The 27,560-nt window shown below is 36.0% G+C and overlaps 3 protein-coding genes across 8 annotated transcripts in view; 2 read left to right on the top strand and 1 right to left on the bottom strand.

Annotated features, from left to right (window-relative positions):
• The first annotated feature begins 1,417 nt into the window (after positions 1-1,417).
• Positions 1,418-15,480, top strand: LOC306856734 (E3 ubiquitin-protein ligase MGRN1-like). Of its 3 annotated transcripts, none has more exons than XM_079396162.1 (17): positions 1,418-2,011; positions 2,315-2,433; positions 2,578-2,666; positions 3,448-3,594; positions 4,467-4,584; positions 4,765-4,831; positions 5,078-5,121; positions 5,222-5,269; positions 5,386-5,454; positions 5,551-5,710; positions 6,144-6,253; positions 6,337-6,551; positions 7,756-7,867; positions 7,946-7,991; positions 12,509-12,613; positions 12,849-12,892; positions 13,138-15,480. In XM_079396162.1, the coding sequence occupies exons 1-16, from the start codon at positions 1,924-1,926 to the stop codon at positions 12,887-12,889; spliced, it is 1,578 nt and encodes a 525-aa protein (XP_079252288.1). In that variant the 5' UTR covers positions 1,418-1,923; the 3' UTR covers positions 12,890-12,892; positions 13,138-15,480. The 3 variants fall into 3 exon arrangements, 2 of the variants coding, with proteins under 2 accessions (XP_079252288.1, XP_079252287.1); XR_013783039.1 differs by having other exon boundaries at positions 1,426-2,011; positions 12,849-12,966; positions 13,138-15,216; XM_079396161.1 differs by lacking the exon at positions 12,849-12,892 and having other exon boundaries at positions 1,426-2,011; positions 13,138-15,216.
• A 2,603-nt stretch (positions 15,481-18,083) lies between these two features.
• LOC306851787 (serotonin N-acetyltransferase-like) lies at positions 18,084-21,447 on the top strand. Its single transcript, XM_079388230.1, has 3 exons — positions 18,084-18,591; positions 19,882-20,036; positions 20,134-21,447. The coding sequence occupies exons 1-3, from the start codon at positions 18,426-18,428 to the stop codon at positions 20,437-20,439; spliced, it is 627 nt and encodes a 208-aa protein (XP_079244356.1). The 5' UTR covers positions 18,084-18,425; the 3' UTR covers positions 20,440-21,447.
• The window catches only part of LOC306851762 (inactive rhomboid protein 1), a 53,575-nt gene continuing 47,262 nt past the window's right edge, over positions 21,248-27,560 (bottom strand). For all 4 annotated transcript variants that reach the window (XM_079388197.1, XM_079388198.1, XM_079388196.1 and 1 more), the window contains 2 exons: positions 25,097-25,250; positions 21,248-23,322 (listed from right to left, as the gene is read on the bottom strand). In XM_079388197.1, the coding sequence (XP_079244323.1) occupies positions 22,903-23,322; positions 25,097-25,250 (574 nt within the window). In that variant the 3' untranslated portion in view covers positions 21,248-22,902. The remainder of the gene's footprint in view (positions 23,323-25,096; positions 25,251-27,560) is intronic.

Here is a 27,560-nt window from a genome sequence, read left to right as displayed (position 1 = left end):
CACACGCACACGCACACGGTTTCCATGCTTCTATCTATCTATCTATCTATCTATCTATCTATCTATCTATCTATCTATCTATCTATCTATCTATCTATCTATCTATCTATCTATCTATCTATCTATCTATCTCTGTCTGTCTGTCTGTCTGTCCGTCCGTCCGTCCGTCCGTCCGTCCGTCCATCCATCCATCCATCTATCTATCTATTTTACAGATTAGTGCTTGTACCCATGAGTAGGTTTATATATTGTTGTGTGTGACATTCTTCACCACATTCATCAATACAATAAGTTCAATTTTGTATTGTCCTCAAATCAAATAGACAGTTTTGACATGCTCGTGTGTAATATAGTAGTTGTTTGGTCCTTAATACCTTTCTTAATGGCCATGATGCTTGCCTTAAGTTGCCTATATTTGCCTATATTTGTCAAAACGTGGGTATGAATAGGCTAAATAAGTAAATAATTACACATATTTACACTTATAAAAGAGTCATATTAGAAGAAAGCACATACTTTGAGCTCAGAATGAGCCTTGCAAAATAATAAGTCTAATTTGAAATAGCAAATCCATGTCCACAAATCACAAACATAAAATGAAATTTAAAAAGTTAAAGTTGTAATTTCACAGTTGTGAAAAGGAAACCATTTAATACAACTAGAACATGTTAAAACAGATACAATTTTATTTACCATTCATATTCATATTTACGTTTTTCAGATTGTGATTTTTGTTGAATTATATTACCACCAGTTAGGGTCAGACATCATACTAATTATATATAATAATTAATTAAATAATAAATTATAATTATTATTATAGCATATGGAACCCACAACATACAAAATGTATTGCCCTCGTTTTTAATTCATAGATAATAATGTGATTTGATAATATGATTAAATAATGTGATTTCAATTATATTTTGACCCCTGAACAAGGAAACGTGTCTCCATTTCATTAATATGATAATTTTATAACTATAAGCAATGCATCTCTGCTACCATGAGCAGTCATTGTGGATTTTTTACTTTACTTTACTTTTAGTCATTTAGCAGACGCTTTTATCCAAAGCAACTTAGAAATAAGAAAAAGTAACTAAAACTATAAGTTAACACTCTGTAAATACTCTATACACACACATTTAAGAAAATACTGAAATTAAATCAAATTGACAAATGCATACAACAACATTTCAATAATTATTAGTTCATTTTTAATATTTTTATACCTATATTTATAGATATTACAGCTCTAGGTTGCCAAAAACATATTATTGTCTATAGTCTCAGTGAGGTGACAAATGAAGCCTGTGTTCTCTTGACCAGATGAAAACAGACCTCTCATGGTCAGCTCAGCCAATCGCAGAGGTATGCTCTTTTGATTGGACGAGCATACGCTTCTCGTGACGAGCTCAGCCAATCACATCATGGCGATATGCTACAGCCTACAACCCTCTCTGGGTCGCGTCGCAACAGTGATTTCCTTGTGTTGTGTTTTCACCTAGAAAACAACTGTTATAGTTTAGGGGAAACGCCAAGGACAGAATTATCTGCAGGTCTTTTATAATTCACTTTTGTGTGTTTATGTGCCTGTTCGCCTCTTGTTTTAGTGGATACCAGTTCGTGACAGGCGAACAAACTCGCTAGCTTGCTAGTCAGTCAGTTAGCCAGTGTGTCAAGCCTGATCCAGCTGACTGAACTGAACATCGCATAATACGACTGTACGAGGCACATCTGATCCGACTCAGAAGAACAGAAATGCCGATCAAACACCTGTCATGTTAATTTAAAACCACTTTCTCGTTTCGGAGCCGTTGCTGTTAGTACGCGGCTACGGTTAGCTAACTTTACAAGCCGTGTTGCTGTTGTGTTGCACATTTAATAACCGCTAGTTTGTTGTGATTGGACTGTGTTGGAGAAATGGGTTCAATTCTTAGTCGAAGAATGGCTGGTGTTGAGGACATTGACATCCAGGCCAATTCTGCATACAGATATCCTCCAAAATCAGGTAAGATTGACTGTTGTGATACAAGGCGACGTTTATGTGCTTTTGTCTTGTATGCACTTATCTCCAATAGATTGATTTCTTGAGCTCAGATAAATTCCTATTAATCTAATAAATTAGCCAATCGATTAGTCAACAAATTGAGTAAATGATCTAGTTAAAAATCTATATGAAACAGGATCAGTACGTACAAAATGTAATACCAGTGTGAATGATGACAAAGGATGCCTTCACTGATGGTGTTACTCTGTCTATACATTTCGTTAGAGGTGTCAGATTATATAATTACTGTTTTCTTTCCCCAAGGAAACTATTTTGCCAGCCATTTTTTCATGGGAGGAGAGAAGTTTGACACTCCTCATCCAGAGGGTTACCTTTTTGGAGAAAACATGGATCTTAACTTTCTTGGTAACCGCCCAGTGCAGGTACATCTGAATTATTAAGGTCTTCTGTTCTGACTTGGTTTTGTGGTGTTTCCTCTTTGTTGGCTTTAGATAAAAGCATCTGATAAATATTAATATTAATGGTTTCCTTTATTTCTTATTTTATTTTTGTGCTACCTGCCACAGTTTCCCTATGTTACTCCAGCACCCCATGAGCCAGTGAAGACATTGAGAAGTCTTGTCAACATCAGGAAAGACTCATTACGATTGGTCAGGTACTGATTCAGGATTGCTAAATGAAATAAAATCATTCATATCCTGAGAACAAATTATCTCTGCTGGTGCTGTATGTATGTAGTCACTTTTATTCTGTTATTGATGCATTTGCTTTTAAAGTCCGTGTAAAGTGATATTAAAATATGTGTTCTGAGTTTGACACACAACAGAAAAATGTGTTCTTAACCACCCAGCCAAATTTGAATGATAATAAAAACCGCCAAGTAACTAAAATAAGTTATCAAAATCTTTGAAAAACAAGCAGGACTCTCTGCTCTCAAACGCTGGGGGCGTGTCCGCTGTCGGCGCTGAAACCACGCTTTGAAAGAAGAGAAAGCGGTAAAGCTCGCATTTCTAGATGCGAATTGTGAATGCTTCATGTTTTTAAATTGTATGTATTCTGCCACATATTGATGTCTCTGGGCTAAGACCCGGGTATGTATTCACCCTAGAACTGTCCCTGCCTAGAATCTGTATATCTAACATCACAGACACAAGACTTACTCAACAGTTATTATAGTGTTAGGGGCGGGGCCACGCTCGGTGACTCCAGTGCATCATCGAGCCACCGTTTTAGCCCCGCCCAAAAAATCCTGAACACAGAATTGGTGAAAAACTGTTTAACTCCACAATTGAGTAATACATAGTTCAGAGTCTTTGTAATGTGTTTAAGCAATGCATTTCTAACATTTGTAATGTGTTTAGAAACAATTCTCAGAATTCTCTTTACACAGACTTTAAGTAATGGTGCATTTTCATTGTCAATTTGTATGATTCTAGATATAAAGATGATGCTGATAGTCCTACTGATGAAGGAGCAAAACCAAGGGCCTTATATGGAGTGGAGTTCACCTTTGACTCTGATGCTCGAGTGGCCATCACTATCTACTGTCAGGCTTTTGAGGAGTTCTCCAATGGGATGGCAATGTAAGGACAGTTACACCTTTAATGTTGCTATAAAATTAAAGTAGCAACATTTCTTTTTCCATACTGTGATGCATGTTTGAGTGTAATTAATTATACAAAGAAAAAATGTTGTTGTTTTAATTGTATTGATTTTTTGATTGGATTTCAAGATGTGGCCATTGCAGATGAATGTGAGCTTGCGAGGCTGGGTTTAAATAATTGGAAAATTCCTTTTTACTATAAGGTTTAGTTATGACATTTTAATTAAACATTACAAGGTAAAAACAAAAACAAAAAATCGAACAAAAAAGTGAACATACACTTGGATTAGTTGTTTAAAATAGGACTGTAATAAGCATTTAGTAAATCGACTTTATTCTTTTGTGAAAATCCCCATTATCCATGTTAAATCTGTATTGTTGTTTTCAAAAGAACAGTATCACCATTCATTGATGTCGTTGCAATTTATCATCAGTGTTAAAGTAATTATGTATTATTAAAGTTCATATTGTGTTATTTGTAAGTAATTGTCTGTTATATAATGTTGGGGATATAAAACGATCAATCATTTGTAAACGTGGAGATAGTCAGGGTCTTTCAGGAACTAGTTTTTAGTGTATGAATACCACCTTGTAAAGAGATTACATAATCCTTTGAGTAACTCTTTTGTGCAATTGTTCTTGTTTTACTTTAAAAGTTCATTTTTAAAGCTGTGTATGTGCAAAAGCTTAGTAATTGCAATCAGTCACTGGAGCCCCTGAGTCAAAGAGAATAGACATTTAAATATGGAAAACCTCTGTAAATGTAATGATTATAATCTGTAGTACCTGGATGGCATTATTATGAAAATGTTTTTGATATTTGTGCACTAACAGTGTATTTCTCTTCTTAAGATACAGCCCAAAAACCCCCGCATTGGTCTCTGAAACCGTATATTACAAAAGAGGGGTTAGCCAGCAGTTTACCCTGCCATCCTTCAAGATCGATTTCTCTGAATGGAAGGAAGAAGATGTAAGTATCTTCAGTCTAGCTCAGCGCTGTCACTCTCCTTTGATGGTCAAATCCATACTGGCTTATAAGATATTGATTTGACATCTCTGCATTATTAGTTCAATAAAATGAAAATGAGCTTATGTTAGAAAATGTAAATGATTTGATCTCACTTATGCATTTTTCTTTTCTTTTTTTTAGCTCAACTTTGATTTAGATAGAGGTGTTTTTCCCATTGTGATTCAGGCTGTGGTTGATGAAGGAGATGGTATGTTCTCAGGACTTCATGATTTGCTCTAACACTTTGTCACATCAGAAATGTCAATAAATCTCTTGACACATGACACTTTTGGGGCTTTTTTCTGCTTGGAAGGGATGTGATTTATTGCTCAACACTTTAACATGTTGCATCTATACAGCATAGTGTTTCCTGAATATTTCAAAAGAGAACCAATCAGTGTGTTTGTTTAGCGCTGTTATGAATCTGCATTTTAATTGTAATCATTTATTTCAGATTGTTTGGGACATGCCCATGTACTGCTGGTAGCAGTTGAAAGAGTGAGTCGAATTTGATGTAATATTCACACTTTCTGAAATGCCTATTTGTAGCAGTTGTGTATTTGTGTATCATGTCTTCTTTTTTTTTTTACATTTACAGCATGTCGATGACAGTTTCTCAGTCAAACCTTTGAAACAGAAACAAATAGTGAGTCTTAATTTCCATACTGTCCTGTTTGTAGCATTACTCTACCAAGTACCAAATAGAGATGGTAATGTGCTCATAATATTTTTTTCCCCTAAATATCTGCTTGTATACCATAGGTGGATCGTGTCAGTTACTTGTTACAGGAGATATATGGAATTGAGAACAAGAACAATCAAGAGACAAAGGTGAAAAGATGATTATTGAAGTTCATTACATTTTCTATAATATTTATAGGGGTCTCTGTAATAATGGAAAAATCTCATTGTGGTTTTTCTCCCCAGCCATCTGATGATGAGAACAGTGACAACAGCAACGAGTGTGTGGTGTGTCTGTCAGATCTGCGGGACACTCTGATTTTGCCCTGTAGGCACTTGTGTCTGTGTAACTCCTGCGCTGATACTCTGCGCTACCAGGCCAACAACTGCCCGATCTGCCGACTGCGTATGTAACTGCTGTTAAAGGGATAGCCCACCTATAAATGAAAATTCTGTCATCATTGACTTCTATGGAACACAAAAGAAGATATTTTGAAGAATGCTGATAACAAAACGATTTCAGTTCCCATTGACTTCCAACATATTTTTCCTTACAATGAAAGTCAATGGGAACTGAAAACACTGTATTCCACTGTATTTTTTGACCATAGAATGGAAGTCAGTGGGAACTGAAATTCTTTCGTTACCCAAAATATTTCCGTTCTTCAAAATATCTTCTTTTCTGTTACACAGAAGGAAACATGACATGAGTGGGGAGTAAATTAAGCCATGACTTTTATTTTTGGGTGAATTATCAGTCCCACAGTTATTTATCATTTCAGTAACACCCCGAAAATCATGTCAAGAAATTTTGAGTTGTCTTTTTTGTCTGTCTCCAGCGTTTCGAGCTCTTCTTCAGATTCGAGCTGTAAGAAAGAAGCCTGGAGCGCTTTCTCCTGTTTCCTTCAGCCCAGTGCTGGCTCAGAGCATGGATCATGATGAGCACTCAGTATGACACATATCCATCTGTGTTGTCCCTATACAAAACATGGCATCACTCTCTGATTCCCGTTGTTTTTTCCCTTTCCTCAGAGCTCAGACTCTGTTCCCCCTGGGTTTGAGCCCATCTCGCTGCTAGAGGCTTTGAACGGTCTTGGTGCCGTGTCCCCTGGCCTTCCATCTGCACCTCTGTATGACGAGATCAACTTCTCTGGGAGCCTGAGTGGAGAGAGCAGGCAGCTCAGCTCACCTGACCACTCTGGAGACAGCGGTGGACAGAAGAGCAAAGTCAGCAAGTCACCGGACAGGTAAACCTGACCCACTGCATGTTTGTTTTTGGATACTGACACAAACAAGCAAATGGGCCCAACAGCATTGTTTGGATATACACTACCATTCAAAAGTTTGGTATTGGTAAGATTTTTAAATGTTTTTGAAAGAATTCTCTTGTGCTCACCAAGTCTGCATTTATTTGATCAAAAAATACAGAAAAAAATGTAAATTTTAAAATGCAATATATTTAAAAATGTAATTTATTCCTGCAAAGCTAAATTTTCAGCATCATTACTACAGTCTTCAGTGTCACATGATCCTTCAGAAATCATTGATTTGATTCAGTTCTGGGGAAATATTGTGGAAACCATGATGCATGTTTTGTTTTGTTTTTTATCAAAAGAACAGTATTTATTTTAAAAAGAAATATTTTGTAACATTTACAAATTTCTTTACTATCATTTGATTAATTTAATACATCCTTGCTGACTATATGTATTCATTTCTGACTTTTGAATGGTAGTGTATCTTTAAAAAAGTCAAATGAATGAGTCAAGTTTCTCTTTCCCTCTTTCTCATCCTGCACTGCACAGATGTTTTACCAGGAAACAGGAAATATTAACACAGGAAAAAAAACAGCACTTGTAAAACTATTTCATGGACTTTGTAACATTGCTTTCAAAAATGAAATAATGCTTTTGGCTGATCTCTAGTGAGATGTAGATTATGTTTGCATTCTCGTGACTGTGTAATAATAGCTGATCTATGGCCACTCGAGCTGAACTTCCTGCATTAGCCAGGACATGTGTCAGTGCCAAAGGTCATAAGCTTCTTCTTTCCATAAATCAGAATAATGACTCGGCTTGCCCTTTTCAGTAAATCCTGTTGACATTGTGGCAATAAGGAAAATATGCTCAGTATCTCAGGAAGCATGCATGTGTTGACTCATTGTCCGTCTTCCTGTTTTAACTAGAAGTGGGCATTTTAAATCATTTTATCCCCTTCCTGTGGGGTGCGTGACATTAACAATAACCGAATAAACAGATAATCAAAACCCTTCCTACTTCATCACAGCTCATCACACTAGTGTCACATGTCCACAGCGCCACCCAGGGCATTTCATTTTTAATGGTGAGAAGAAATAAAATGTATAACAAGGGCACAATCATCGAATAGCGTTTGTACTAGTAGACTTGATTAGTGCATCATCACTAGTCCTGACAGTCTTTGTGTTTGCAGCACTCTGCGCTCTCCATCGTCACCCATTCAGGAGGAGGATGAAGAAAAACTGTCAGAGATGTCTGATGCACAAACTCACATGCTGCTGTCCAGCAGTCCTGCCCCCACTGAGGTCAGCAGCACAGCCCATATAACATCTTGCACACGGCCTGCACATTTCTCATGTTCTTTTCTGTCTTTGTGTTGTTAGGGTACGGCTGGGGAGGATGCCCCTGATTCACTGTCTCCTGAAGATGGTGAGTTATCAGAAGGCCTTACTAGAAATAGGAAAATAAAACAAATGCTATATTACGTGGTTAAAGTGTATTACGTTAGGTTTTTTTATGTATATTAATCGCTTTTAATCACAATAATATAATGTCTTCTTAATTAAGACATATGTATAACACATCAATATTGTCTCAGGACATATTGATATGTGATTAATTAGAATTAATTTGACACATTAATTAGCGTAGCATATAATTTAACATTTTTATAGCTTTTAAGCGAATAACAGCCCTGTTGGGACTCATGATAGGGACATGTTTAGATGTGCTGCTATGTCATAGAAGCAAAAATTTCAGTCATTTTTTTTTGGCCACTTTAGCTACATAATTTTTTGTTTTTACAAAATTTGTTAAGGTTTTAAAGTTTGGGGTCAGTTTTTAAAGAATACTATTCTTAGATACTATTCAAATTGAAAGAATTGATTCTCAGCAATGCCGCATTTATTGGATCAAAAAGACAGTAATATAGTAATGTTTTGAATTATTATTACAATTTCAAATCATTTTCTGATTTTAATATATTTTAAAGTGCCTCTATTATGGGTAATGAAAGGTTTATATTTTGGTTTTGGGAGTCCCCAACAACAGGTTGACATGCACGCAAGGTCAAAAACCACTTTCATTGTCTTATTATATGCATTTATTTTTACCTTATTTGCTCAACGATTAATTTTTCCAAACCCCTCCTTTGCATGACGCTAACAATTTCATCATGCCTGTAATGCCTGATAAAACAGCCTTTACAGTGCTGCTTTGTGTACAGTGTTACCAGAGAAACTGCTATTTTTACCTCTACAAAAGGGGCACCTAGTGGCAAAGAATGAATTTGCATTTTCATTCAGACCAACAAGTGAGTGGGCAATATTTGTTTTAAAAACAACTCGTTTCAATGATTCAGAGTCAACTCTTTCTTTTGAGAGACAATAACTTTATACACGGTGTACTTTCAGACTTAAAACTTTGCAGGATGTCTTCATTCACTTAGAGCTGTGTTACACACTGCATGAAACGTCATTTTCAAAAATCCATAGTAGGGGCACTTTTAGATGTAATGTAAAGCTGAATTTTCAGCATCATTACTCCAGTCTTCAGTGTCACATGATCCTTCAGAAATCATTCAGATGTGCTGATTTGCATATTGCTGATTTGAAGTTGAAGGTTTTTAATATTTTCTTTTCAAGTTAACAAAAATAGATTTTTTTATGGTTTTAGTTTAACTATAATAACCTTGCTTAATATTTTTGTGGGAACCATGTTTTTTTTTTCAAGGATTTTTTATGAATGGAAAGTAAAAAAACAGCATTTATCATAAACGTCATAGTGTTACATTTTCAGAGTTAAATTAACTCTATTTTGAGTAAAAAATTAACACTGCTCAACACTCAATAGTGTTACCAGAGTTTAACACTAGGGGAAATTAACTCTGTTCTGCCTTACCAGAGTTTAACACTAGGGGAAATTAACTCTGTTCTGCGTTACCAGAGTTTAACACTAGGGGAAATTAACTCTGTTCTGCGTTACCAGAGTTTAACACTAGGGGAAATTAACTCTGTTCTGCGTTACCAGAGTTTAACACTAGGGGAAATTAACTCTGTTCTGCGTTACCAGAGTTTAACACTAGGGGAAATTAACTCTGTTCTGCCTTACCAGAGTTTAACACTAGGGGAAATTAACTCTGTTCTGCGTTACCAGAGTTTATAACTGCAGGAAAATTTACTCTAATTAGTGTTAATATTTCACTTATGTAGAGTTCATTTACATTTATAATAGTGAAAAATTCTCAAATTTTAAATCCCATTTGGTGTTTTAAAAACAGAACAGAAAACAAGATCAATGACGTCAGATTTAAAACATTTATTACAATGCTGTCATTCTCAAGAAACATGCATAGTTACATGCACAAAAATACATCACGTCTGCATGAAATGACAATACATCTCTATATTCAGTACAGAAGCTGTTGAACCACCTAGCTAAGCAGCCTTGCTCTAACCTCAGCAATACAAGGACCTGCACTTTGCCAACATCTTTGTTGAACACAGTGGTCTGAATGAAAGTGTACATCTTGTGTAGAATAGTGTTATAAGTGGTGACAAAAACAAAGTGTGCCTTAAGAAGTTTGTTCACCAAAAATTAGAATTCTCATTAATTACTCACTCATGTCATACCAAACCTATAAGACTTTTGTTCATTTTCTGAACACAAATGAAGATATTTGTAATGAAATCTGGCAGACTTCTATCCTTTCATCACCTTACATCTTTCAAGGCCCAGAAAGGTGTTAAAGACATCATTAAATTAACCCGTGAGACTCTGGTGATTTAACTTCAGTTTTATTAAGCAACACAAGTGCTTTGTTTGCGCAAAGGGAAAAAAAAAAATGTACCACTTCATGAAAATATTAATCCCTGACAAGCATACACGAGAGCACGATGACAGATGAGTGTTTTGTTTGAAATTAAAGCAGACATTTTGTGAATGCATGCATAAAATTAAGGTTAAACCAGTGGAGTCACATGGATTACTTTAATGATGTCATTACTACCTTTCTGGGCCTTGAATGTGCTAGTTGCGTGGACTCTCAATGTAAGGACAGAAATCTCTCAGATTTCATTAAAATATCTTCATTGGTGTTTTGAAGATGAACGAAAGTCTTACAGGTTTGGAACAACATGAGAGTGAGTAAATGATGACAGTCTTCATTTTTGGGTAAATTAACCCCATTAAACAGTTTGTCAAAGGCATCAAGAGAAGAGATTGACTACAAAAAATAATAATTAAAAACAAGCCTTCTAGAAGTTATCCCTACTTGAGACGTAGACACCTTTCCTGGTCTCTTCTGGGCTTGACAAGACACAAACAACAAAGCATTTTAAGATCATCAACAATGCTATATGAAGTTAATCCTTAGTCACAGTTAAAAACTGCTGTGAAAAATGGCACAATGAGATTTCTCTCTTCATTTTGTACCTTCAAATTATATTCCTCGTTCTTTAGAAATGCCTCTGTATGGTTATGATTCCGGTGCTTCTTAGAAAGACAAGATTACAGAAAAAGGAGAAAGTGTTTTAAAATCCAAGAGAAAAATACACCACCTGTATTATGGGCATGTGATCAAAACATTTAAAAGTTGTCAACAATGCATTAAAACTAAAACAAAAACAGTGTGATACTTACGTAGCCATTTTTGAAGAAGGTACAGGAACAAAGGCACAATTCCTCTGGCACAGTTTTCCTTCATCTTCCTTGGTGGTGATATACTGCAAAAAATATTATTTTTTTTAAATATAAAAATTATTTATATATATATATATCATATCGTTATCCTATATATAGTTATTTATATGAAATATGACCTATTCTTTTCTTTAATATCAGCTGTCAGAATATTGACAGTTTTTCTTTTTTCATTGAGAATCAATCAGACCAACTTAATAATAATAAAAAAATTAAAAAAGCAAAGCAAAAACTTAAATATGGTATATAAACAATAAAAATACTACTTCAAACAATACTTAATTTTAAACACTTTTACCTTATAAAGATCAAATTAATGTTGTGTTTTTAAGTAGATTTATGAGTTTAACAGTCCCCCAAATACAAAAGTAATAAAAACTTATTGCCATCAATGTGGCTTCAGTAAAGATGCGATGGCGGCGTTCGACTAATTTGTCTTCACAGAACTTAATTAATGCCGTCGGACACATTTAGTCTTTCGTGAGCTGAACAGTAGCAAATATAGAGTTTATATAACATTCCAGCGGTTTACATCATATATAACATCATATAATTTATTCAGAGTTACGTATCTAACGTCGTAGGACATGCTATAAGACATTTCATTCCACAACAATATAACGTGCTGTGCATTATACTTACATTCTAACATCAAAGCTAAATACAGCTGAAAATCTAATTAAGTAAGATTACTGACATCATTTAAACGTTATCATTACCACATTGAGATGAAAAAGCACATTTCTCCAACATACTGACTTGCCTATTCAATACCTATTCGATATTTCTTGAGTTTAAACCAAACAACAACTTATGCATTAATAGTAACACAATTATTAACCTCAAATATTAAACTTATGTTTTAACAAATTAATTAAAAGAGCTTACCTTTTGGCGCAAGGCAAAAGAAAATGGCGACGAGACAACTTTTGCTCTGGTCTCCGGGGTTGGCTTGAGGGGCGGAGCTTAACAGAGCAAATGCAATGCAGAATTCAACTCTGATCATTTTCACCAACACTAGAGGGCATTTTTCACTATTTGTTGTTAAATTAACTCCTTAAGAGTAAACGGAGAGTAACACTGCTTAATTAACACTGACGATTTTACTGTGAAGCTATTGAAGGGTGTATATTACAAATATTTTATAAACAATCTTGAAACTGCTTGTCGTGTATGCATTAATATCATAGAGATTTTTCTTTTGTGCAACTACAGCTTTTGTTTCTATTGTTTGTGAATCTACACAGAGGATCGATTAAATTTGGAGGAAGAGGTGATGAATGACTGCAGCAGTGAGCACAGCAGCTTTACCAAAACTGAAAGTGACCCACCTGGAGACCTGTCCCTCCCCGGTGAGCGCACATCCGGACACAAGAGCCCATTGTGCATGCTTTAAGTGTGTCCTTTACAGAGACATTATTGTCTTGAGCGTGTGTGCACTCTTCCAACAACATTGTTTGTTCTTGCAAGTTGACAGACGCTTTGTTTCTGGCTCTTGTCATTCATCTTATCTAATCTGTGTGCTGTTTATTCCTTGACTTCCTTTCCCTGCCTTCCTGCCTTCTCTCGTGGTCTTGCTCTGGGCAGCTCTAGGTCCTGATTCCTGCTCTATTGGTTTGGAAGAGTAATGGGTATGTAGGCCTCTGTGTCCTTCTCTCGGCTCTTCCTCCATGTTCTTGTTCTCAGTGCCGTGCAAACCTATACGGTACAAAAAGTTCTTCAGTTTCCAGTTTTACTGGTTTAATCAATCATTAAATTGTTGCTTTGATGTATTTGTTAAACTTTAAAGTGCCTGTTTCTAAAATATGGCATGTTACATGTGATTTTGTTTTGATATTAGTGTAGTTTTTAACTGCAGTATTGGTCATTTCTGTAGAATTGTCTGGCTCAACGGAAAGTCTGAACACTCAGAGTACCTGCTGCTCCAGTCAGCCGCTCCTAGGTCCCTCAAGCCATTTGCACATGGACGATGATGAACTGGATGTTTAACCCTGCCCATCTCCTTCTTTGTACAGCCCGATATGTCTCCACATTGCAGTTTGATGCACTCCCATTCCAATATCCCACTTTGAATATGACTGACTCTTGTTCCAGGCCTTTTGTTTTTAACATGACTGGCTGAGGCCGATGAGCTTGTTCTGGTGGTCTGTCATATTTATTGTGCTTGGTTTTAGGGCTCCTTTACATTATTCAAAATCTGCATTATTATCTGTGTTCCATGAAAGTGGAAGTTGATTTTAAAGTACTTTGTAGGCTCCAAAAACCAGTCAAACAAAATGATTAGTCCTTACTGCATGTCAAGTTTTCAGAAGCCATATGAAATGTTTGTGATGAACAGACCAAACTCGAAACCATCTAATAATATTCCTCTCAATTACAAAATGCCTTCATGCTCTACTTTTATCAAACTTTTGGAGCTTCACAATCCATCGTTTCATGGAAAAAGATCAAATACAGGTTTAGAATGATTATAAATAGATGATAATTTTCTTTAGTGAAATGGTAGATGGTTGTTGCTGAAGAAATCCCTGCTGATTTGTGGATACACTCTTAAAAGTAGTGTTTTAAAAAACAAAATTGCATCTGTTGTTCCATGAAGAACTTTTAACATCCAAGGAATCTTACCATTGCACAAAAGGTTCTTCATAGTAGGGAAAAAAGTTCTCTAGATGATTAAAATGTTCTTCACACTAAGAAAAACATTTATTGTTTTATGAACTGTTTGCTGAACGGTTCTTTGAGGAACTACTTCTATGCATTTTTAAGAGTGTAGTTGATGGTGAAGCAGGTCATTTCAGTGCTTGGTTAGGTAAAGCTGAATATAAAGCTTTGATCCAGGACTTGATTATACCACTAATAAACATACAGCAGCTTGTTACGATTAATAGACAAAGCACACTTCAATAAAAACTCTTTTCAGGATATATGTACGAGTAAACGTAAAACTTAACAACTGACCATGTGCTAAACTAATGAGTGAATAATACAGAAATATAATTGTAACTGTGCGTTTTTAGTAAGTGCTTAAATTTGTGTGCGCTAACTGAAGATGAGCAGTCAGAAAAGCACTTCTGAATATATATATATTCCTGATTTCAAATGTAATATTTATAGTGATCAAATACTGTTGGAAATGGTGGACTTGTCAGTTTAATGACCAAATATTGTGCGGTCTAACAGTGCTTTAAATGTGCTTGCTTGTTCAGCTATTTATGCGCTAAAAAAGCCATGGTGGACTCTCTTTACCTCTTTATTTGCTTATGAATATTGTAATATGATTTTTAAATACTTAAACATGTCAAGGCATTCCTTTCTTGTGTCGGTTCAGATATTATTGAATCATTTTAGAATGACGGCTTTGTGAATATTTGACAGGTTGGTTGTATTTCTTCACAGCTGGACCCTGTATTTCTAAGTATTTCTAAGAAAGGAAAGAAAAGCTCAATGAACAAGTCACAAGAAGCATGACATCTCATTGTTCTCCTCAAACATGCAGATATGCAGTGTCTTGCAGCATTATGCAGAGGTTTATGTGCCTTTAAAGAACAAAGCAAATGTTGCTACAGCTTTTGCTCATAGCTGTGCTGTTCTTGTGTTCATTGGCTGTAAAGATTAGCCTTGACTACATTTATGCATTAGATGTGAGACTGTGTACTTGTTTGCAATTTCCATTTTGGAGAGCAGATCATTTTAAACTGTAGGTTGAGAGGTATTGCTTATACAGATTTGTTATGCTATAATACTTAACATGATTTTTATTATATCATCTGTTAATACTGATTAAGCTGCTCTGTACATGTATTTTAAGCAAATGTCAAAAATTATTGATGGTGTTGAATTAATTTGTTTACAGCTCTGCATGGTAATATTGATGTAAGATTTATCACTGCTCTGGAATATGCATATTATTTATTTCCTCAAATAATGTGCCATTTCAATTAAATATTCCACTGTGCCTTCTTGTTCCTCACTTGTGAATAATAATTATGAAAGCAATATACTTTGAGGTAATATTTCATACATGCACCTAATGTATCATTTTTATGGAACAACTGTTGTATATAAATTACATGAATATTATATCCTAAATGTAAGAAGTTAAAACTTCAAGTGCTTTTTGACTTATTTTAGCAGCTCTTAAAATGTGATGTTGTCACTTCTAATATGTTATTTCTGCATAGACTTTGCTCAGTGGCACTGAAAATAAAAAGTTCAAGGCAACTGTAATTTTAATTTAGAATAATATTCTACTGCTGCAGTACTTTACTGTGTGTGCTAATACTACAATGCGCTTCAGAACACTTTATGAAATATTTAAAAAATTGCTTAATTAAAAATGTATTTTCCTAGATTTATTTATTAAAACCTTCAGTACTTATTTACAGATCCATAAAAATGTTGTCTATACATTTTTTTTGGTGATTTTTTTCTGACCTAATCTAATTGATGCATTATCTTTTATGGCAAATTCTTTAATAAACATGTTTAATTCAAATAATATAACACTATAGCAGTGTTGGGTAAGTTAACTCTAAAAAAATATGAATAGATACTAATTACATCTTCAACCATGTAATTACATTACTGAAGGCCTACTAATGACTCTTTCTAGATATTAGTGATAGTGAATTACTTATTACTAATTATTCCTACTTTTTAAATCCCCTATCAACCTCGACCAGCTGAACAATACAAGAATAGTCATGAGACTGTTCCTTTTATTCTTTCAGATTAATCATATAATATTGCATAAATTACTCTTGAACTGACCAAAGTATTTAAAAGGTGACTGTCACAATAAAAACACGTTTTAACATTAGATGGTACATTTTGATATTAAATCCACTATTGTTTTTTTAAAGAGATAGTTCACCCAAACATGAAAAATCTATCATGAACTCACCCTCAAGTCGTTCCAAACCTGTATGAATGAATGTCTTTGTTCTGCTGAACACAAAGGAAGAATGTGGGAAACAGAGCAGTTCTGGGGCACCATTGACTTCCTTAGTATTTTTATTTTTCCTATGAAAGTCAATGGTGCCCCAAAACAGCCTGATTACAAACTTTCTTCAAAATATCTTCCTTTGTGTTCAGCAGAACAAAGAAATTCATTCAGCATTGGAACTACTTGAGGGTGAGTAAATGATGAAATGTTTAGGTGAACTATCTCTTTAAATATGAAACTAGAACCTCTATTAGGTGGCGGCAAATCACTATTTGAATAAGTCATGGAATCGTTCGCTTCGTTCAAAAGGACTTTATAAATTGATAATTGATTAATTTGCTTAGGGTAAAAGTGTCTATAGTTAAAAAAAAAATACTCAGTCAGATGTTCAGTCATTGGCACTGCTCAGAAAACGGACATGTGATGTGATGAACGTGTGAAAGGATTTAATAGAATTTAGGATAGAATTAAATTCCAAATGGAAACATGGATGAGGAATGAGCTTTATGTGTGCACTGTGCAGATGAGAGAACTGTATAAACAGCACAGCTCCCTCATGTGTGGACATGTAGCCTACCACGACGTCTAATGTCTGTGAAGCAGCATAGAGAAACATGGCGTCCTTCTGTGAACACCTGCTGACTGAATTAGAAGTTATTCAGTCATTGAATAAACCACAGACCCCATTATCATTGTCTGAACACGTTAGTGGATCACCACAGAAATAATTGGTCATGAGTCATACAGTTAAAAACACTTATGATGGCTCAAACGACAAACAAACAGAAGACTATAATGCAACAGTGTTTGTGTCAGCTTGTGTTGGCCCTGAATGACTCATTCATTTGCCTCATAATAGCTGTTAGCCTATATTTGGTATATTACTGCTCAGAAAGCTATCTATAATCTCAACTTCTGTGAAACACGATTGCTCTAAATGGTCAAATGTTAACATATATATCAACTGAATACTTAAAATGCTGAAATATTAAAATGTAAGGATGCTAATATTATTCTGTGGAGTTTTCTCTGATAGACTGTTTCTACATTAAAGATTGTACACTAACGTAGTTCACCTAGTGATTGGAATTACTCTGAGGAGTCGTTGAAGGTCAAGTCATCTTAAAACGAAGTAGCTCTTCCTATGATGTCATCAGAGGTCCAGCATTAACCCAGAGCTTCCTCTCATTGAGTCTGATGTATCTGGAAGTAAAGAGCTGGATTCATCAGGCTTCAGCCAATTATTGAACTAAGTCAAAGTCAGTGGACTAGATATATTTAGTTTGTCTGATGTCATTTTTTAAAACCTTAAAGTACAATACTGAGAAGTCCGAAAGCTCCTTATTCTGTGTAGATTTGAAAAGGAAGACATCATAGGACTATAATTAACAGCATTGAAAAAAAAAAAATATATATATATATAAATTATTTATTAACTATTAATTTTACAATTGGTTCCACATAAGTACTTTAAAAAGACACCAACACATGGATAGGTAAAATAAATAAATAAAAAATAGTTTTACTAATACTTTGTTACATTGTGATGACTTTCTTTTTGGTTAAGGGTAGTTAATAATTCATACCAGTTAAAACTGTATTTTTGATCAGATAAATGCAGTTGAATGGTAGTGTAATGTTCATTATGCCTTGACAAACTGACAATAACCCAAAGATTTTGGAATGGTTACATGAGTGATACACCACTTCTGTAAATTGGCCCTGTGAGTGTATTTATCAGCCGATGCCATCCTTGTTCTCTTTTTAAGCACTGGATTGCTGAATTTGGTAACTACGTTACCAAATACGTAACAGAGATACCAGGGCTGGCGTAAACACTACAAAGCTTTCTTTGGCTGTACAAACAGTTTCTCTGTAAGCATTTGGAGCTGCGCTGTGAGTAGGCTATTAGCACACAGACTCTTAGGAAATTGCTGCAGCTTCACCTGGCACATGCACACATCACTATCCCTCTAAAGACGGGACACTTTAGCAGATCAGGGCGGGTCGGGCCAGGGGGAAGATTAAAGAGGAGGAGGTGGTGTGATAGGGCTCAAACACTTCAGACCATAGAAGAGAGCGGCCGGACAAATCCACTGAGGGAAAGACAGCAGTGTCCTAAAACTCTGAAGTGAGGGAAAACTAAGAGCTGAGGAGACTGCGTTAGTGTTTCAGACCGCACTGTCCTCCAGCCGTCAGAAGTGTGCGTGTGTCAGACCATGGCACCGCAGGTTGTCAGCTCACCCTTCCTGAAGCCATTCTTTCTGAAGATGCCGTTAAGCGTTGCCACTCCTCGACGCCAGCGACGACACACGTTACCTGCCAGCGAGTTCCGAAATCTCACCCCACAGGACGCCATTAGTGTGTTTGAGATAGAGAGAGAAGGTAAGACTTTCACACACATGGTGGGGTTATATTGGGGTGCCACAAATAAATTTACCAAAATACAGTGGCAGAATTACTTATTGGTTGTTCAGTCAGTGTTAATAATGTGAAACATGTTTTTAGATAAAACACTCTTTTTGTTTTAGTTGTCCTGAGTGGATGTAGTTTAAGCAGCTCTAAACACTTGATCCCTGGTGAAGGCATTTCTCTAGGAAATCTGATGATTGGGATTAGGTCAGATTTGTGGGCAACAGGTTGACATTATCCAGAGGCGTCATCTATTTGCTTAATTATTTAACTTATTGAGCTACCTATCTACTTTCTTATTTTTATTTCATTTTCTATAATGTTTTGGCAATATTTACTAAAGTACACCACCTTTTTGGGGTCAGTAAAAAAAAAAAATTTGATAGAAAATAATACTTTTTTTATCTATCAAGGATGCATTAAATCCAGTAAAGACATTTATAATATTACAAAAATGTATATTTTAAATAAATGTTGTAATTTCAAACTTTCTTTTCATCAAAGAAGTCTGAAAATTTGCATTATTTTCCACAAAAATATTAAGCAGCACAACTGTTTTCAACATTGATAATAATAAGAAATGTTTCTTGAGCAGCAAATTATATTAGCAGCATATTAGATTCATAAATGAAGAATCATATGACACTGAAGTCTGCAGTAATTATGAGGAAAATTCAGATATTCAGTCACAGAAATAAATACAATTTAAAAATATATCCTAGTAGAAACAGTTATTTTAAATTGTAATAATATTTCATAATATATTACAATTTAAAATAAGTCATAATATGATTTTTTTTATAAAAAAAAAAACAAAATGCAGCTTGGTGAGCAAAAGAAACTTCTTTTAATAAAAAATCATTCAAACCCCCAAACGTTTGATTGAAAGGTAGTGTATGTCATACCAATAAAGCAAAATTAATTTCAATAAAATAAAAAAAAGAAAAGAAAAATGGTTTAGGCTGGTCTGGGTATTTTACAATTAGTGCCCCATAGATTACTGTAAAAGCACACCAACAAACATCTGGATAGGCAACAAATGGTTTTACTTATACTACGTTATATTGTTTCGGTTAAGGGCAATTAATAATTCCTACCTGTTAAAAAAAAAATCACCCCCTAAACTCTTTCCAAATTCTAGAAGACTAGAAGAATCTAGTCAACATGCTGATCTGATTGTGATAAACCCGCAAATCCGCAGATAAGCTCTTGTTTGCATTGGTATAACAGGGTTGACTCACCCCGGTACTTTACCCTCTGCAGCATTTATCTCAGTTTCTGGTGAATGTCCACTCACCCTTGATGAGGTGCTTAGTTTCCTGGGCCAGTGTCCTGAGCTCTCGATGGGATGGTTTGAAGAGGGTCAGCTGGTGGCCTTCATCATTGGATCTGGCTGGGACAAAGAGAAACTAGAACAGGTGAGAAACATGATTCTTTAAAGAAACCTGTTATCATGTAGACCAAGAACTTCACTTTAAGTTTATATTCTAACTCACTTTTGACCATCTGATCCAGGAAGCCTTGACCACACATGTCCCAGACTCTCCCACGGTACACATCCACGTGTTGTCTGTGCACCGCCACTGTCGACAGCAGGGCAAAGGCTCCATATTGCTTTGGCGATATCTGCAGTACCTGCGCTGTCTCCCCGGTCTACGCCGGGCTCTGCTGGTCTGTGAGGAGTTCTTGGTGCCCTTCTATCAGAAGGCTGGTTTTAAGGAGAAGGGTCCCTCGGCCATCAATGTGGCGGCTTTGACCTTCACAGAGATGGAGTATCAGCTTGGAGGCCTGGCTTATGCGCGACGAAACAGCGGATGTTAGTTTCTTTAGCTCACTCAATCCTGAATCAGGACACCATGTGTAGATTCTGGATGGCTATTGGCAATCACTTGCTCAAAGCTCAACTACCACCTGAGCAAGGAACCAGACTACCAGAGACTTACCTATGCACTCATTTGAAGAGATCGAAGCAGTTACATGGGTATATGAAGGTTAAAGCTGGTTGTTTACTGCATTTTTTTCTCGTATACTGCCCAAGATACACTGCACACTTTACTGGTCAAAAAACAGTGATTGTATTTAACAATTCATAAGGAAATTCTTAATTTTTTTGGAAAACCATATTCACCATATTCATAGAAAAAACAATTAGTTTGATCAATAAAAAATATATTTTTTAATTTGAATAACATTTAACAATAACATTCTTCTGTTAAAAATTCAACCATTCAAAATGTAAGAAAAATAATAAAATAAAATAATTTAAAATTTGAGAATTATATTTTTTATATATGTTCCAAATTCTTTGGATTGCAAGTGGACAATGAAATGTTGATTATATTGTTGTAGAATAAAATATTCCTTATATATTACTGTATTTGTGACAATGTGCTTTGGAAATGCAAACTATTGTATACAGCGTATGAACTGATGTACACTATAATTAGAATATCCATAAATGTTCTCTGTGGCATTAGTCATGCTATCATGCGTATCTAATCAATAAAAATAAAAATCTAACAACAAAGCTATAATTTGGTAATGTGTATTTTCTAAGCACAGTGGTGAAAATGCATTTCAGTAACACATTACAATAAATTCAGATGCAACTGACGGAACTGACAATTCTGAGATACAACTTTTGATTTTAATCATGTATTGATAAATGCTGAAATTAACTTAATGCTTTAGAAGTATTTCTCATTTTTACTGTAGTTCATATAGTGTAATGTTAACAAATGGAAACTTATTGTAAAGAGTTACCAGAATTTCTTTGGGTTTATGGATACATATTGTTATTATCCTTGGTATCATCTTAAATTTTGTTCCAAAACTAGTCAGAGTGAGAGTGATTTTTTTGATACTAGAAATTAATCTACTGGTAATAAAGTTGCATTGTGAGATCTACAGACAGTTGAGAAATAAAGTCACCTTGGTACTTATAAAAACACAACTGCATGATATTAAGTCACTGTGAAATATGATGAAGTTACAATTTTGATCTCAACTGCAAGGTATAAAGTTGCAAATTACAATACATTTTTTTACAATTGTGAGATATTAAGTCACACTGTAAGAAATAAAGTTGCAATTGTAAGAAATAAAGTCATTGCGATATACTTATATTGCAAAATGTAATGTCACGATTATGAAAAATAGTCACATCGTGAAAAAAAGTCTCAATTATGGGAAATAAAGTAATCTTGCTACTTACTGTATAAAGTCACAATTGCATGATATTAAGTCACTGTGAGATATGAAGTTACAGTTTTGAGAAAATAGTCACATTGCAAGATATAAAGTTGCAGATTACAAGGTTACAATTGTGAGATATTAAGTTTCAATGTAAGAACTAAAGCTGCAGTTATGAGAAATAGTCACATCGCAATATACTCATCTTTTGAAAAGTGAAAAATAATCACATTGTGAGATATTATGTCACTGCGATAAGTTGCAATTATGAGAAATAGTCACATTGCAAGATCTAACATGGCAATTATGAGAAACAATGTCACAATTGTAACGTCTCACAAGAAAGTTACCGTTTTATTTATTTATTTATTTTTACTCTGAGGTGGAAATGGGCTTCTATAATTTAGTGCTAGTTTGGGGTCAAGTAGACAAGAAAAACAGACAAACTTCAGAGGTGCAGGTTGTTTTAGCTGTATTCTGTAACAAGTGAGTAAATTGGGTAGCTAAAACACTACCCTTTCATAATCAACCATTACTCCATTAGAAGTAACACACAAATAAAAGAATATAATTTGAGTGCTCAACGTGTAACGAAAATATGGCAGTAGTAGGTACATTTATCAAGGCACCAAAGGTACAGAGTTTTTCGTCCCTGGATTCTGAGGTCGACTAAACAAAGACAAACCTACCCCTGACATGCTAAAACATAAAAAAGTACAACAATCAAATTGGAGAAGACGTGTTCTCCGTTTGGTGTACCAGTGCTTTTATTATGACACTGCCTTCTGAGACTGTAGTGTAAAGAAAGTTTTCAGGCGAGGGTGACCCTGTTTTCGTATGATTATCAGACACCCTTATCAATAGACTACATAAAACTCTATGGTACATTAAAAAGCGATCTTCATTCCTAAAATCATGGTCAAAGTGGAGATCCAACTTACACTTGAGTAAAAAAACAACAACACAACCATACTGTCCAAGTTCACAGAAAGGGCTTCATTTGGGGCGAGACGAGGTGCAACTGGATGAACACTGACAGATGCAGATCAACGACCAATCAAATGCCTCTCTCCCCGAAGCCCCGCCTCTCCCTCAATGGATGTGCGCATTGAGGTCGTACTTCTCACAGAACTTGTCGGTGAAAGGAATGCAGGTGAGCAGCTCGCACCACTCACACTTGATGGGAGACACGTAGAAGAGCACCACGAGTCCCGCGAACAGCCCCACAAACACCACCAGGAAGATGATGATCTGGCAACGCTTGCGGTACATGTCCAGGCGGCCGAAGCTGATGTAGGGCAGGAAGGCGAAGGAGAGGAAGAAGCCCGAGATGAATCCGCAGATGTGGGCGAAGTTATCGATCCAGGGCAGCAGGCCGAAGGCGAACAGAAAGAGCACCACGCACAGTAGCTTAGTGAAGGCCCTCCACGGCTGAGCCAGAATCTGCCAGCTCTGAATCAGCTCGACAAACAGACAGGCCAGGATCCCGAACTGAGAGCCAGCTGGACCCACCTAGAAAGCAAAAGAGGGACAAGCTCAGTGCCAGAGATACATGAGTAAAATACCCCTTTTCCACCAAGATGGTGCTGGTTCTCTTAAGCCCAAAGTATACTTCACTTTTTCCATGTATGTGAGGGTCAGCGTACAGTGCTTGTGATGCAAATTTCGTCATCATTATAATACACACATACTGTACGCGCACCATCCAATTTCTGTATCGCTAGCATTAACTTGGTTTTGCAATAATCACTTGTTCCACAAGGTGGCAACACTGGCTCACAACATTATTTCACAGTAGAAAATTAAACTATAGAGACAACAACAACAAAATACCGGAGACTGCAACAACAACAGACGGCCGATTTGAGAAGTGCTTGTGTGAGAGGGTTATGAGAGAGCAGCAACTTGAGTTTAAAAGAGCGCAACAACATTTTTATTGGTTATAACTTCTGGAGTAAAAATAGAGCAGATGCTGGACTAAGATGAAGATTTCTAGAGCACGTGTCGACCGCCTGCGTTCACACATGCTATCAAATGGAGTATACTTTGAAAGGCAGTGTGTTCGACTGTACGCATACGCTAGCGTACGCATGAAAAACTGAAGTATACTTGGTGCATTAGTCCAAGGTTTTCCTATACTCATGTTCACAAGTCCCCTGGTGGATCATGAGGGCACTGCAGGGGGTTTGTAAGTTGACTAAATTCAGTCATAGAAATGTACAATTAAAATAAATAATTGTAAAATAAAAACAAAAAAGATGGAATTTTCTGTTACCAGTCATCATGTGACCATTAAACAACACACTGTAAGTTTACAAGAAATTTATTAATGAAAATTGTGTTCATGCCAAATTCCTTTTTAGTGCATCAAAGAACTGCAAATGTGAATGTGTTGTTAAATGATTGAAAAATTTACTTAAAATCTTAGGGGTGCTTTAAGAAACTATTTTAAAACAAAATGGTTTGGTTGTCTTAGCTGATGCTCCCAACCAATGGCATAACTGTCACACTGAGATAAATAGATAAATAAATAAATAATACAAATTACTTCCAATTTTCTAGTAAATTTCACAAATAATTATAGAGAAACAGAAAGAAACATTGAATTAATTGTGAAATAGAAAAGCTGAAATTGTATTTTCTTGTAAAACATACTCCAATAATCTTTGTTGTATTTACAACTTAATTTTTTATGAGTTATTATGTGGGCCAATGACAAAGAATGTCATTCATAATAAAGAAAATGAAAACATCATTCAAAAATCCAGCTTAAAACACATGAGTACACTGTGTTTATTTATATAGTTTTGAAAAACCTTTATGCCAATTTTGATTTTTTTTTTTAATTGTACTACCTTTTAGCCATAGTGAGTTTAAATTCAGAAATTAAAAACATGCTCATCATAGACAAGTGGATTCAAATTATTGTTATGTATAAAAATAAAAACACAGTATTTTTTAATAAATTACTAGAGCCAGCCAAAGATGTGTCACTAATTAATAAAATTCATAAAAATCAATCTGATCACAGGATATTTATAAATAAAATAGTTTAATTTTAAGCATGAAAAATAAAGCAGCTGTAGCCACTGTGCAACATAAAATACACAGGATATCCATCAAGACAATGCGTATCGCATCACATCGAGTTTAGATAGTGTCACTGATTAAGAAATGGGTGATCTAGTTTTCTGTATGCCTAATGTTAGCGATTTCTATTTCAAGACCAGCAGGTTTTAGGGGCTGGTTGTAGCACCCTACGGGTAGAAAAGAGGCAAAATCTCACCTCAGCTCTGTAGGGGAGGAAGATGGCACTAGCCAGGTTTCCTGTGATGCCACTCAGGATATAAATGATGGATATTCGTAGCCACCCAGCCAACTTCTCTAGGTCTCGAAGAATTGTCATCTGAAAACATACTGACACCAGGCAATGCAGAATCCTGTTTTTAACAGATGGGAACAGAGAAAACGTTTCAAGCACGTTGTTTATAAGCTGCGGTGATATCTTTATGGATTTGAATGCATATTTTTAATTCCCAACGCACCACAACATTCTGACATGGCTACAGTTGTCATAAACATTCTACTGATGTATGCCACAGATATGATGCCACTGACTGTAAATTATGTCCAAGCAAACCACCGCCTGTGTCATAATTACACCTCTGTCAGTTATCTCATAAAAATGTGGCAAAGGCATGTCTCAACAAGCGTCTTCACAAATGCTGCGATTATGAAATGCGATGTGCAATGGCCACCAAACACGAACAAATATGTATCAGTAACCAAGTCAATCCTAAAACTTCAGCAGGTTCAAGGACGTTTGAGAGAGGGATTATAAAGGTGTGTGATGGAGGCACATGCAGAAGCGTTAATCTACTGAGCCTTCTTAAGGAAGGCAAAGAGCCAAAGTGCAGCTCAGTGAAGCACTCTTTTTGATTACTATTACAGATCACGCCATACTAAATAGCAGCATCTTCTCCAAGTGTCAGCTGTTTCTTAAAGCAGATAATCTGATCGTATTTGTCAGCTTTTGAAGCATCTGAGATAAACAGTGCAGCATGGGATATTGTGCTTATGGGTAAAAAAAACATTCCAGCATGTGTACATGATTAAAACCCAGAGGAATTTTTATAGCCTATGGGTTGTTCTTTCACTGCTCAGAAGATTTCTTTGTTTCATTTAAGTATGAACTATCAAATGTAGGAATAAAAACAGAAACTCCCGAGACAAATGTTGACACATGCCTGAGAGCAGAGCTGTAAAATGAATATTGACTACATAGCTCTAATAATTTGGTCTGGGAGGATTCTGATGAGAAATTGAGTCAATATATTTGAATTGTCATTGCAGACTGTATTTTGGCACAGTTTATTAAATCTCTTCTGAAACTCTAGAGGAGACGCATGCATTAATATGTACCAGTATCTGTATTGTTGCATTAAATGTGAAGCAGTGGTCTTGGTTCAAACATCTGCAATGTTTAGCTATTTTGCTTTACCCGAGGTGTGACTATGTGGTGTCCGTTTGTCAGTGTTTGTGAGTGAAGTGAAGTTACATACGGCCAAGTATGGTGACCCATACTCGGAATTCGTGCTCTGCATTTAACCCATCCAACGTGCACACACACAGCAGTGAACACACACACACCGTGAACACACACCCGGAGCAGTGGGCAGCCATTTTATGCTGCAGCGCCCGGGGAGCAGTTGAGGGTTCGGTGCCTTGCTCAAGGGCACCTCAGTCGTGGTATTGAGGGTGGAGAGAGCGCTGGACATTCACTCCCCCCACCTACAATCCCTGCTGGCCCGAGACTCGAACCCGCAACCTTTGGATTACAAGTCCGACTCTCTAACCATTAGGCCACGACTTCCCGAAAATTTTTTTAGGCCCTCCGTGAAGGGGAGGGGGGGGGGGACCGCAGCGCACTCGAGTCCTACACACGGGTCTCGCTCCGCACGAGGGGCGCCCGGAGGACGGAGGAATGGCGGCCCCCGTTCCCGGTCGCGCCGGTGCGGCCGCTCATAGGGCGACGCTGCGGCAGCCTCTCTCCGCCGTCAGGCTGACTTATGTTTGACTTTTCATTTAGGTGTTGGTGTGAACAGATGTGTTATAGTTGATGTATTGCTTGTCGCCTTGTTCTGGGTTTGAACAGACCTTTCGTTTGAATAGTTTAACTTTATTTTGTTTTTGGTGTGACCAGTCTGTGACCTCATTGTCTTTGATATTTGATTTTGCACTGTCTGCTTGTCATTTTGTTTTGGTCTGGGGTAAACAGATATTTTGTCTGCAATGTCATATGTAAATAATTGAATCTCTGTTGGTGTGAACAGACATTTTGTTTGCAAATTTTTGCCTTTTCGTTTCGCTCTTGGTTTGAAAAGACCGGTCATAAGCCTTTGATGTTTTTTTTTTTTTTTAACTGAACAGACCTTCCGTTTGCATAGTTTAAGTTTTTTTTGTTTGTTTTGCTGTTTGTTTGACCAATTCATGACAACACTATGATATTTTGCTTCTTCGTTTTGTTTCATTTCACTTTTGTCTTTTGTCTGCAATGTTTAGCTTTGCCCTTAATATGAATGAATATTTATTTCTCTGGTAGTGTAAATAGACATCTTGTTTGACAGTTTTTTGTTTTCCTATTGGTTTGAATAGACCTGTCATACGTTTTTGTATTGTTCTTGATCTAAATGGAACTTTTGTTTACATAGTTTCACTTTTTGTTTCGCTGTTGTTGTGACCAGTCCATG

The sequence above is a fragment of the Barbus barbus genome (assembly GCF_936440315.1).
Source record: "Barbus barbus genome assembly, chromosome: 3".
In the NCBI taxonomy this organism is placed as follows: Eukaryota; Metazoa; Chordata; class Actinopteri; order Cypriniformes; family Cyprinidae; genus Barbus; species Barbus barbus.
Note: the sequence above shows the minus strand (reverse complement) of the source record. Positions and strands in the feature narration are given on the sequence as shown.